The sequence below is a fragment of the Triticum urartu genome, chromosome 3A (genome assembly GCF_056163025.1).
Source record: "Triticum urartu cultivar PI428250 chromosome 3A, HENAU_Tu73, whole genome shotgun sequence".
NCBI classification, from domain to species: domain Eukaryota; kingdom Viridiplantae; phylum Streptophyta; class Magnoliopsida; order Poales; family Poaceae; genus Triticum; species Triticum urartu.
The window spans coordinates 249,694,902-249,707,972 of record NC_141875.1 but is presented as its reverse complement, the minus strand read 5'-3'; the positions used below and the strand labels follow the sequence as shown (position 1 = coordinate 249,707,972).

The following is a 13,071-nucleotide window of genomic DNA, read 5'->3' as shown; positions in this document are numbered from 1 at the left end:
CAACATAGTTATGCAAATACTATCAGGACTAAGTTCATGATAAATTAAAGTTCAGTTAATCATATTACTTAAGAACTCCCACTTAGATAGACATCCCTCTAGTCATCTGAATGATCATGTGATCCATATCAACTAAACCATGTCCGATCATCACGTGAGATGGAGTAGTTTTCAATGGTGAACATCACTATATTGATCATATCTACTATATGATTCACGCTCGACCTTTCGGTCTCCAGTGTTCCGAGGCCATATCTGCATATGCTAGGCTCGTCAAGTTTAACCCGAGTATTCCACGTGTGCAAAACTGGCTTGCACCCGTTGTATGTGAACATAGAGCTTATCACACCCGATCATCACGTGGTGTCTCGGCACGACGAACTGTCGCAACAGTGCATACTCAGGGAGAACACTTATACCTTGAAATTTAGTGAGAGATCATCTTATAATGCTACCGCCGAACTAAGCAAAATAAGATACATAAAGGATAAACATCACATGCAATCAAAATATGTGACATGATATAGCCATCATCATCTTGTGCCTTTGATCTCCATCTCCAAAACACCGTCATGATCTATATCGTCACTGGCATGACACCATGATCTCCATCATCTTGATCTCTATCAATGTGTCGTCACATGGTCATCTCACCAACTATTGCTTTTGCAACTATTGCTATCGCATAGCGATAAAGTAAAGCAATTATATGGCGCTTGCATCTTATGCAATAAAAGAGACAACCATAAGGCTCATGCCAGTTGCCGATAACTTTAACAAACATGATCATCTCATACAACAATTTATATCTCATCGCGTCTTGACCATATCACATCACAATATGCCCTGCAAAAACAAGTTAGACGTCCTCTACTTTGTTGTTGCAAGTTTTACGTGGCTGCTACGGGATGAGCAAGAACCGTTCTTACCTACGCATCAAAAACCACAACGCGGTATAGTGATTGCTTTTTGATCTTCAGAAAGAACCCTGTTCATTGAATCCGATTCAACTAAAGTTGGAGAAACAGACACCCACTAGCCACCTGTGTGCGAAGCACGTCGGTAGAACCAGTCTCGTGTAAGCGTACGCGTAATGCCGGTCTGAGCCGCTTCATCCAACAATACCACCAAATCAAGAATCAACTAGTGACGGGAAGCAATATGTATATACCCACGCCCACAACTCCTTGTGTTCTACTCATGCATATAACATCTACGCATAGACCTGGCTCGGATGCCACTATTGGGGAACGCAGTAATTTCAAAAAAAAATCCTACACACACGCAAGATCATGGTGATGCATAGCAACGAGAGGGGAGAGTATCATCTACATACCCCCATAGACCATAAGCGGAAGCGTTATGACAACGCCGTTGATGTAGTCGTACGTCTTCACGATCGACTGATCTAGCACCGAAGGTACGGCACTTCCGCAATCTGCACACGTTCGGCTCGGTGACGTCCCGCGAACTCACGATCCAGTAGAGCTTCGAGGGAGAGTTTCGTCGGCACGACGGCATGATGACGGTGATGATGATGCTACCGGAACTGGGCTTCACCTAAGCACCGCTATGATATGACCGAGGAGGATTATGGTGGAGGGGGGCACCACACACGGCTAAAAGATCAGTGATCAACTTGTGTGTCTATGGGGTGCCCCCCTCCCCCATATATGAAGGAGTGGAGGAGGGGGAGGGCCGGCCCTCTACTATGGCGCGCCCTGGGGAGTCCTACTCCCACCGGGAGTAGGATTCCCCCCTTCCATCTAGTAGGAGTAGGAGAGAAGGAAGGGGAAGAGAGAAGAGAAGGAAGGAGGGGGCACCGCCCCACCCCCTAGTCCAATTCGGACTAGGCCTTGGGGGGGCGCGGCCTGCCCTGGGCAGCCCCTCTCTCTCCCCCTAAAGCCCAATAAGGCCCATATACTCCCCGGCGAATTCCCATAACTCTCCGGTACTCCGATAAATATCCGAACCACTCAGAACCTTTTCGATGTCCGAATATAGCCTTCCAATATATCGATCTTTACGTCTCGAACATTTCGAGACTCCTCATCATATCACTGATCTCATCCGGGACCCCAACGACCTTCGGTACATCAAAACACATAAACTCATAATACCGATCGTCACCGAACGTTAAGCGTGCGGACCCTACGGGTTCGAGAACTATGTAGACACGACCGAGACTCATCTTCGGTCAATAACCAACAGCGGAACCTGGATGCTCATATTGGCTCCTACATATTCTATGAAGATCTTTATCGGTCAAACCGCATAACAACATACATTGTTCCCTTTGTCATCGGTATGTTACTTGCTCGAGATTCGATCGTCGGTATCTCAATACCTAGTTCAATCTCGTTACCAGCAAGTCTCTTTACTCGTTCCATAACGCATCATCCCGCAGCTAACTCATTAGTCACATTGCTTGCAAGGCTTATAGTGATGTGCATTACCAAGAGGGCCCAGAGATACCTCTCCGACAATCTAAGTAACAAATCCTAATCTCGATCTATGCCAACTCAACAAGTACCATCGAATACACCTATAGAGCACCTTTATAATCACCCAGTTACGTTGTGACGTTTGGTAGCACACAAAGTGTTCCTCCGGTATTCGGGAGTTGCATAATCTCATAGTCAGAGGAACATGTATAAGTCATGAAGAAAGCAGTAGCAACAAACTAAACGATCATTGTGCTAAGCTAACGGAATGGGTCAAGTCAATCACATCATTCTCTAATGATGTGATCCCATTAATCAAATGACAACTCATGTCTATGGCTAGGAAACTTAACCATCTTTGATTGAACGAGCTAGTCAAGTAGAGGCATACTAGTGACACTCTGTTTGTCTATGTATTCACACATGTACTAAGTTTCCGGTTAATACAATTCTAGCATGAATAATAAACATTTATCATGATATAAGGAAATAAATAATAACTTTATTATTGCCTCTTGGACATATTTCCTTCACCCACAAGTCTGGGGGTGCGCCCCCCGAGCTTGTCGCTCCCTCGTGACTCCTCAGGTCTTCTTCCGAACCTTCGTGGTTCCCTTCTGGTCCATAAAAAATTAATCCAAAGTTTTTTCGCCGTTTAGACTCTGTTTGATATTGATTTTCTGAAAGGCCAAAAACAAGCAAAAAACAACAACTAGCACTGGGCACTAGGTTAATAGGTTAGTCCTAAAAAATGATATAATATTGCATATAAAACATCCAAAATTGATACTATGATAGCGTGAAACAATATAAAATTATAGATAAGTTGGAGACGTATCAATCGGCACCCTCATCCCGGCACGGGAATAGTTTGCTGCTAAGATAACTTTACATTGAGAGGGTATTTGGATCCGATGAAAGCAAAACACCTTTTGGGAAGCTTGATCGGGGCTCCTCGGACATCCGAGGTCTGTTATTCCTCGAGCGAGATTCTGGTCGCTTTGGAAGAAGGCGCGCAAAGAATATGTTGAGCCAGTTTGCAAGGCCGAAAACAATAGATGGAGGATTGCCGCCAGAGGAAGTCCTTGGCTTGAAGACCGGTTCAAGGGGTACTGATGGTCTCTTGGATAAATGGGTGCTAACCTTGTCAACTCCCAGAAGACATGGGTTGGGCCGAGGACCCCCAGATGACCAACCAATGGGCCACATTCGTCAAGCCTCATGGAGGAATCAAGATGAAATCTTTCGAAAACGTGACGCATACTCCAAGGCACAAATGCAATCTTAGGCATGTTTATCTTTAGATGCAACCGACCTATGTGTAAACCTAGGTACCCTGGTGTCTATATACGCTGAGGAGTTTAGATAGTAGAGAGGGGCTCAATCATACACGATCTCAAGATAGATCAACTTGTAATATGTACCCCATCCACAATCAGTACAACAAAGCAGGACGTGAACCTCGGTAAAACATCGTCTCCCCCTCATGTCATGTTACCATCATGCCAAGACTACCAGCTCGGGACCCGCTACCTGAGATCTGTCGGATTCGACTCCATCACCAGGTAGTGCTCCCCACGAAGGCGATCCAGATAGTGTTGCCCACGAAGAAGCGCCTTGGGATCCCTAGGGATATTAACTGACCGCATATCGACAAGTGGAGATGCGAAGACATGCGCACTCACTTCTGGGAGGTGGAAACCTCCCAAAACCATAGCAAAACCCGCATCTCTAAAGATGTGAAACGCCCCTCGGGCAAAGTGAGGCCAACCAAGTTGGGCACCCATGAGAGAAAGTAAGCCGCCTCCAAAAGACAGCATCTTCCCGAGATGCGAAGAGCCCCTCCGGCAAGGCGGGAACGCCAAGAAGAAAGCATGCCACCCCCCAAGAGGCGGCATCCTCCGTGGCTATGACAAAACCAATACCGGAATACAAAAATGAGGCAAGGTAAAAGTGCTAAAGCAATCACATTACCAGACATGTCATCGGTACAAAGAAAGGACTCCCAAAGTGGCCGAAGTCGTAACGAGCCCATGGCTCTACACTACCAGTATGTCATGTGATATGGCAGAGCACCAAAAATCATGCAATTCATCACATTGATGTCAACGCATGCCACTTACACTCCCACGAAGATGGTAGAGACACCAAGTGCTTAAAGATGGTCGAAGCATACCGCGGATGCACCAAGCCCCTTCAAGGAAAGCTCCAAGAGGAAGTTGTCGAGAGCATCCTCCACCACCCAAAAGCATGAGCAACATGCTCACCATAACGGAAAGGCCTCGCTCGCTCCTGCAAGCATACAGGATGCGCCAATTCAAGCACAAGGCATACAAGGCCAAAGAAACGGTCATCAAAATATGTACTCCCTCCGTCTCAAAATTTGAACTAATTTAATACTAAATCAGCGACACTAAATATGTACTTCCTCCATCTCAAAATTTGAACTAACTTAGTACTAAATCAACAAGACTGAGTACTGGCTCATTGACCGGACTATTAAGGGCCTTTTGTTTCCAGGATTAATAGAAAGCATATAGTGTCATGACATTAGGAATCCTACACGAATAAAAATACTCTCTCCGTTTCTTTTTAGTCTGCATATAAGATTTGATCAAAGTCTAACTTTATTAACTTTGACTAAGGTTATAGAAAAATATATCAAGATTCACATTATGAAATCAATATTGTGGGATGCATCATAAAATTAACTTTCATACCATATAACTTTAGTATTATAGATGTTCATATTTTTTCCTACAAAGTTGATCAAACTTTACAAAATTTGACTTTGACCAAATCTTATATGCAAACTAAAAAGAAATAGAGGGAATACATCAATCGATAATGGAAATTGTTTGGTTCCATCAGAGAGATAACAAAGAAATTGACAGCAAGCGAAAGGGCGATACAACATGCAACACTGAAAGAAAAGTACGGCAACGTAGAACATGTAAGGCTGAAAGACAAAAGCACGAGACATTAAAAGGGACCCGTAATACAATATCTCAATCCGCCGATATCATGAATAAACAACACAAACCTCACATCTATTCTTACACCACCATTTTTGTCAAAAAAAAGGCCTCATCTTGGAAGGGAGTTGGGAGATATCATTGCATCTCTCCAGGATACTAGTTGAAGATCCATTTTCAGTCTCAACACTGATTTCCTTGCGAGCTTCCTCTTCTCATCCCTCTCTTTAATCTTTTGTACATTAAAAACATCTTTACTAGCCCACTGTACCGATGGTATGAAACTGGCAAAGTGGATCTCCTACATGACAATTGCGACAGGTCGTGTCACAGCTTAACTGCCTCCCTTCTGCTTGAGGGTAATCTTGTCTCCCAAGCTGAGCGCAATTCCTTGAGTCTTGCTCCTTATTCTGATGTAACCGCTGAGCTTGCCATCAACTTGCTTCTCAATGCTAATGTTCACCAAAGCATCTTCTCCAAACACACTCTTCGCATAAAGATTTGCGGCAAGGAAACCGCATTCACCATCAAGCGCAGACCTGATATCAGGTTACCGTTTCAGAAGTAGGTAACTCCATCAGTAATCAGATAAGGAAGAGAAAGCCTGGAATAAAGATGGAAGACTGCAACTTACGGTGGTGTTAGACACTTCATGTTTGTTGACTTGATAACATGATTCAAGAATTCCTTCTCGTCTTGAATTACTGTATTAACGGCAACCTGGACAAAAAGGAAATAGTTGTTATATAAACTGAAATAAGGAGCAACAACAGATTCATCAACACGAAGCAGTGTGACAAGACAACTCAATAAACTAGAGATGATACATCATGCATTGCAGTGAGAATTGGTTGCGATTGTTTCGATTAGATTTGGTTGTATGATTAGATTGTCAATATGAGAACTGAAACTAAAATTGTTATGGCGCTGCTAGAAGAAGGGCGCGAGAGGGCCGGCCGAGGGCCTTTTTGCCCATGGCCGGGCAAAGAGGGAAGGGATTTCCTTCTTAATTCTTGCTTGAATAGATTGATACATCTCCTCTCTTTATATAAAGAGGTTTACTTGACTCCCAAGCAAGGCTTACTTGACCCCTAAGGCCTTGTACAATGGGAGGTGCTTAGAGAGATGCTTAGAAAAATAAACCGGGTTTTTCTGAAGCACCGGTGCCTATTTCTACAGGAAAGGCGCTTAGTTAAGCGTCTATCCTGTACAAATAAGCACCGGTGCTTAAGGAAAATCTGGTTTATTTCTCTAAGCACCTTCCATTGTACAAGGCCTAAGCAAGCGCCCTTATCTCTAATTAACCCTAAGACTAACGGGCTATACCGGCAGCCCAGGCCATTAGGCCCATTACGTACTCTAACACTACACCCCACCTGGACATGCAGCTTGTCCTCGAGCTGCAGCCTAACCAACTTATAACCATGACTCGACGCAACACAAACCTAACACCTAAAAACAAGCCTTTTACATCTCGGCTTGTTTTATTACTCTCAACCTGAAATGGACTGGGACGCTTTATTTTGGACCCCTTAACAGAAAGTGGACACCATCCGCATGTCGGACGTGCATGTGTACAGCCACCTAGATCCCATGGACACCACCTGGACAAAAGGAGTGCATGTGTATGGCCACCTGGAAGTGGTCGCAAGAGCGACCAACAGAAGCGCCCTCGCGGCGGCCGGCGGCGGAATGCAGTGGTGCTACGCGGTGTGCTCCTGTCGGTGACACCCTGCCTTCTCCCCGCCGGACGGCTATTGGTCTGCACCGCACAGGGAAGAGTGGTGGACTTGCGATGGAGAATGACGAGGACCCCCCCCCCCCCACCGCCGATGTCGTAGACTTTGAGGTCGCTGCCCGCAGGAAAAACGGCATGCCCGCCGCCCGTGGGGGAAACCGTATGCCCAAGATCCCCGACGCAATGGACGAGATCGAGGTCCTTTGCGCGGCGAAGGGCAATTTGGAGGAGCGGCAGCTGCAGACCACGCATCTCCCGCACACGCCGACACGCTAGGAGGCCGCACGCAGCAGCCTGTAGCCTCACTGCCGCCGACACGTGGCGGGCAGTGATCCAAGCCGGAAGCGGTGACGACGACGGCGGGAACTTGATCTGCTGAATAGGGACGCCCTGGGGAAGCGGTGATGGCGACGGCAGGAACATGATCTGGTGGATCGGGACTCCCGCCGGCGCGGTCGATGCGGGGCCGGAGCTGACCGACAGTGGCTGCTGCAGGGGAGCGCCGGGCGCGGCGGAGGCCGCCAGGAGCGGCGGCTGCCACTGCAGCCAGGGCGCGGCGGTGGTGGTGATGGATGGCAGCTGCAGCGGCAGCTGCAGCAGCCTGGCGAGGCGGCGGGGACGCCCTGGGGCAGCAGCGGGCGGCTGCTGCGGCGGAGCGCCGGGCGCGGCGGAGGCCGCCAGGAGTGGCGGCTGCCACTGCAGCCAGGGCGGGGCGGTGGTGGCGGTGGATGGCAGCTGCAGCGGCTGCTGCAGCGGCCCGGCAAGCGCGGGGGGACGCCCTGGGGCAGCAGCAGTGGCTGCTGTGGCGGAGCGCCGGGCGCGGCGGAGGCCGCCAGGAGCGGCGGCTGCCACTGCAGCCAGGGCGGGGCGGTGGTGGTGGTGGATGGCAGCTGCAGCGGCAGTGGCCGCCTAGTGCGGCAGCTCTGATACCAAATTGTTATGGCACTGCTAGAAGGAGGGCGCGAGAGGGCCGGTCGGGGGCCTTTTTGCCCACGGCCGGGCAAGAGGGAAGGGATTTCCTTCTTAATCCTTGCTTGAATAGATTGATGCATCTCCTCTCTTTATATAGAGAGGTTTACTTGACTCCCAAGCAAGGCTTGCTTGACCCCTAAGCAAGCGACCCTTATCTCTAATTAACCCTAAGACTAACAGGCTATACTGGCAGCCCAGGCCATTAGGCCCATTACGTACTCTAACAAAAATGCATACAAGTTAGTTGTAGAATACTTATTTAATATGAGTAGCATGCATGGTGTATGTTAAATGTGGGTCTTTTACCATGTATGGTGGCATTGGTGGGTTCGCATAGTTGCATGGTGAGAGAATTAAAGTTAGTGTGGATCAACTATTTATAGGTACATAGAATTGCATATCAACCAGGTGCAATGACAACAGTACCCTTATTCCAAACAGTTTCCAAAGCAAAACTAGACAAACATCATGAACCAAACTGAAAAGTAAGAAGTCTGATTGAGCATACTTTTAAAAGATTTAACAGCTTCAGCTAGACATTTTGCAATTGGAAAGGAAAACATCTTGCAAAAAGGTTTTGCAATGACTGAATTGTAGAAAGAAGCCAATTACCTTGTTTTCCCACTCAAATTCTGCCCACATGTTCCGGAAAGTAACATCTGCACATGTAGCAGGTGAGATATAATCCATGATGTCAATGTGAATATCATTCAGGACAACCACTGATCTTTCCATCACATTGGAAGTCTCGTAGACTATGTTCCCAAATATGACTCCAGTCTCCGTGGAAGAAACCTTGATATTAGCACGAATTTGCTTGCTTGACTCAGGAGCCAACGTATAGTTCTGAGGGCGGTCAACAAGCTTGAGGTCTCCCATTGTAGCTAATTCCAAACACAGGTTCTGAAGTGTCTCCTTTGTACGGTTTATGACAGTAACATCAAGTACAATATCATAATGATGAACTGTCACAAACGCTTCAGCATATACAGGATCACTGAACCCAGTCAACTGAAGAATGCGGTTAAGCCTGTTTGCATCATCTGTTTCCTTACTGAATCCACCAGTTGCAGCCTTCAAATCATCTTGGACCTCATCTTCCAACTCAAGCTGGCTCATGCCCTAGGAAACAAAAATCGACAATTTAGAGAACAGAAGGGACAGATATAGAAGAGCATTTTACTAAATCATATTCTTTTTTTGACGGTTACTAGATCATCCGTATTCTTGAAGCAACAATATGGTTCACGTTTATCACTATTACACATGCTCATAATGCTGTTGAAACAATTACCAGCTTTTCCTCTGCCCAAATATCAAAACAAAAAAAAGCTTTCTAGCCAAGGATACAAACTTCTGAAGATCTGACTAATCTTACATATCTACGAGAAACCAAATCCAACAAACATGCCAAAACCTTTCATGTTATAACAAGGCTGCTCAAACTGAGCAACGGCACAAAACGCAAACATAGACTAGTCAAGTAACATTCACAATATTACACCACGAGATTCTAGTGGAAATAAAAAAATCTAAGAACTGGTTACACAGGGAAAGTCCCAGAATTATACTAGTAAGACTGAAGGACAGGAAAAACCACGACAGCTATTATTTAGAACTTCAGAAATTATTTAAGGTCATGAGAGAAGCCACAGAATGTAACAGTTTGTTGCAAGATGCAAGAACGAAAGATAATGCTCCTATTGCATGTAATATGCAGTAACTTGAGAATATATGTCAATAGAGTTGTAATGCAAGCACCAAGTAATGAATTTATTGTTCATTTTAGAACAGAATGATTGAACGCTTATAGGCTAGCTTGCGAGCATGCATTAGACAAAGATAAATGTTGCAATTTGCATAATGCAAAAGCAACAACTAGTAAGCAAGTTTCTCTTACCCTTCTGCTCTTCAGGTGGTAGAAATCAATAAGATCATCTGGCTGGGCATGAGAGATCTGTGATTTGGCTTTCATCTCCTCTGTCTCCCTGAATTGCTTCTCAGCAAGCATCTTGGCAAAACTCTGCCTACATGACTGCAGCCAAATCTTTCTCACGTCATCACCAGTATTGCAAAGCAGCCGCACACAAAGCACAATCCTGTCATATGAATCATTATCAATCGGTTGGGGAAGGTATGAGGATAGCCCCAGCTGCAGAATGGACGTCATGACCAGCAAGGCCCCAGTACAAGCCTTGTTTGCTTCAGCCTTTGATGGCTGCACCTCCTCCAGCCTCAATACCAATTTGGTAAGCGTACAGGCAACAACTGCAGCCAAGAAGAAATCACCTGACAGAATGAGTGATCTGAGATTCAGAGTCGATGCCAATGATCCAGCAGTAACTGGTGGAGTCGAAATGGCTTCAGTAGCAGCACTCTGTGTGGCGTAAGTGCCATCTGCAAGAACAACAGGCCGCCTGGAAGACACAGTGACAGAGTTCACCATCGGCTGGGTTGGCTTGGAGGAATCAGTTGTCTCGCCTTCCTCTAAGAGAGTGAACAATGGTAGATCCCCAAGGCACTGCTTGATGGTAGTAATGGCACTCTCGACCTCCGATAATGACAGGGAGTACTCACCAAGAATCCAGAGAGCGATTGAACAGACACGGGATGCACGGATCTGATAAAAGGTATCACTCAGTCTCTGGATCATGGACACACGCAGCTTGGGATTAGTCTCAATGATCTCACGCACAAACAAAACAACATCAACTGCTGCCGCGACATTAGTGTCACCAAGGAAGTCCATGAGGAGGTGCACCACCGACCCAGCTACCTCTGGGTACTCTACAGCACATGCATGGATCGCTTGCACCAGCATCTGGCGGTACTCACCACCCTTCTCAAGTTCCCCTGATTGTGTCTTGACCACTTCCTTCTTGAGGTAAAGCACCACCTCCTCCACATTACGAGGAGTGAGCAGATCGAGCACTAAATCCAGCACCTTCCTCTTGACATCTAAGTTCGGGCTGGAAAGTGCACGCAGCACATCCATCACTACATCCACCATCACATCCCGGTGTGCCATGCGCAGCTCATTCAGACGGTCCAGGAGAATGAGCCGGACATTGTTGTCACTCTGCGATGAGAGGAGCTGGCAGTATGTGTTGGCAGCAGCGCGCACAGCAGTGGGCGCCGAGGAGAGCGACACCAGCGCCCCAGCACACTCATAAACAACAGCTGTGCTGGGAGAAGAAAGAAGGGATATTATGATCTTGATATACCTGCCCTTGTCGGCACGGTTTGGAGAGCGGCAGACCTTGCGGATGAGGTCTACGGCGGCCATCTGCAGGAGATCGGGCCACTCGGTAACACGTTCCGCGTTGGAGAATAGGTACGCAACAGCACGTTCCTGACCACAGAGGCAGAGCATGAGGAAAGCGTTCCGCCGCGCAGAGGCGTCCTGCTCAGAAGCGAGCGCGCGCTCAACGAGCTCGGGAGCGTCAGGGATGAGCTGGTCGCCGTGTGGGAGGCGGTAGATTGCCGAGATGGCGGAGAGCGCGTGGCGGCGGATGAAGTGGTGGCGGTGCTCGAGATTCTCGAGAATGGAAGGAACGAGCGGCTCAAGCACCTCCGGCTCGGAGAGGCGGCAGAGGAACCGCAGCGTGACGCCCCGGATGTACTCATTGGGGTGCTGCAGGTTGTTGCGGAGATTCTGGCAGATGAGGATCATCTCCGGGAGGACGCGGCCAGCGGCGTCGCGCTTGTCAATGATCTCGAGGTAGAGGAGCAGAAGCTTCTGGATGGTGTGGTCCTCGGAGGGGAGGACGTAGCGGACGACGGTGATGAAGAGCGTCGGCAGGGTCTCGCCATTGAGGAGGAGCATGACGGCGCGCTTCATGGCCTCGACCTTGGCGGCGACGTCGCTGCCCTCCAGATCCGCCTTGATCTCATTCGCCATGGCGGCGGAGCCCTTGTCGAAGTGGACTAGCAGCGTGCACGGCTTGTCCATGGCGCCGGATCTGCCGTGCACCCGCGCCGGAGGGCGATGGCGGGTGGGGTATTGGTGGTTGGATCTGCGGCGGAGGTGGATCGGGATCTGGGAGCGGGAGAGGGGGGGGGGGGGGGGTTCTATGAGACCGGGTCCAAATCTCTCGACAGCGTGTTTGGCAAAAAATGGGAAGGGGAATGGGAGTTTAATATAGGAGTTGTATTGACAGCCTGTTTGGTAAATACTTGGGCATGGGAGTTTGCACAAGGATGTTTATGAAGGGATTAGGCATGGGAAGTAGATTTTTACTCCCATTCCCTTGTTTGACATATGATGGGAATTGGCGTGGGATAAAACTCTCCTCATGAATTAACAGGGTACCCCCTGGGAAGAAATCGGTGGGAATTGGCTTCCCCAACTCCCAGTCCCTTTCCCACTTAAACTCCCATTCCCTCTAATCAAACAGTGGATTTTTAATCTCCTTACCCCTCAACTCCCATTCCCCATCTCTAATTCCCCTGAACCAAACACGCTGTGAGATTAGACATGGGATGAGTCGTTTTATTCCCAATCCTCTGTTTGGCGCATGATGAAAATTATGTGTGAGAGTTTGATGAGAAATTGTATTCCCGTGTTTGGTTCGTGGGAATTGACAAGGAAATAGACAAGGAAAATTAACGTAAGTTATGATGAAGGGCTAAGATTGACTCACTAAAACAATTCCCTTCCAACTCCCACCCCCTCCCCTGTTAATAAAACGGTGGGAGTTGGAGTCTCAAGTCCCATGACTATTCCCTTATCAATTCCCAATCCCCCTAACCAAACAATAGATTTGAAGTCTCGTACCCCTTCAATTCCCATTCCCTAGCTCTAACTACCCCCAACCAAACATGCTGCGAGTGTTAACCCATCCGGATGCACAACACGTTTTTTTAGTCTGGATGCATAACACGTGGCCATCACAATCTCAAAGCAGCCAGCTCATTCCCACCCTTACGCCTTCTTTGGATT

The 13,071-nt window shown here is 47.7% G+C and overlaps 1 protein-coding gene across 1 annotated transcript; it reads right to left on the bottom strand.

The window, feature by feature from the left end:
- Window positions 1–5,404: 5,404 nt before the first annotated feature.
- On the bottom strand, window positions 5,405–12,182 carry LOC125543894 (coatomer subunit beta-2). Its single transcript, XM_048707391.2, has 4 exons — window positions 10,030–12,182; window positions 8,742–9,251; window positions 6,054–6,139; window positions 5,405–5,958 (listed from the first exon to the last, which is right to left on the bottom strand). Exons 1-4 carry the CDS (start codon window positions 12,079–12,081, stop codon window positions 5,754–5,756), a joined length of 2,853 nt encoding a protein of 950 aa, XP_048563348.2. The 5' UTR covers window positions 12,082–12,182; the 3' UTR covers window positions 5,405–5,753.
- Window positions 12,183–13,071: the final 889 nt, after the last annotated feature.

Bases quoted from the DNA above. Each gene is read 5' to 3' on its own strand.
- LOC125543894 (XM_048707391.2), bottom strand. From the start codon at position 12,081: ATGGACAAGCCGTGCACGCTGCTAGTCCACTTCGACAAGGGCTCCGCC. The intron at 9,252-10,029 runs GTAAGAGAAACT...TTTGTTTCCTAG, and splicing joins ACCACCTGAAGAGCAGAAGG to GGCATGAGCCAGCTTGAGTT. The intron at 6,140-8,741 runs GTAATTGGCTTC...CTTTTTGTCCAG, and splicing joins AATTTGAGTGGGAAAACAAG to GTTGCCGTTAATACAGTAAT.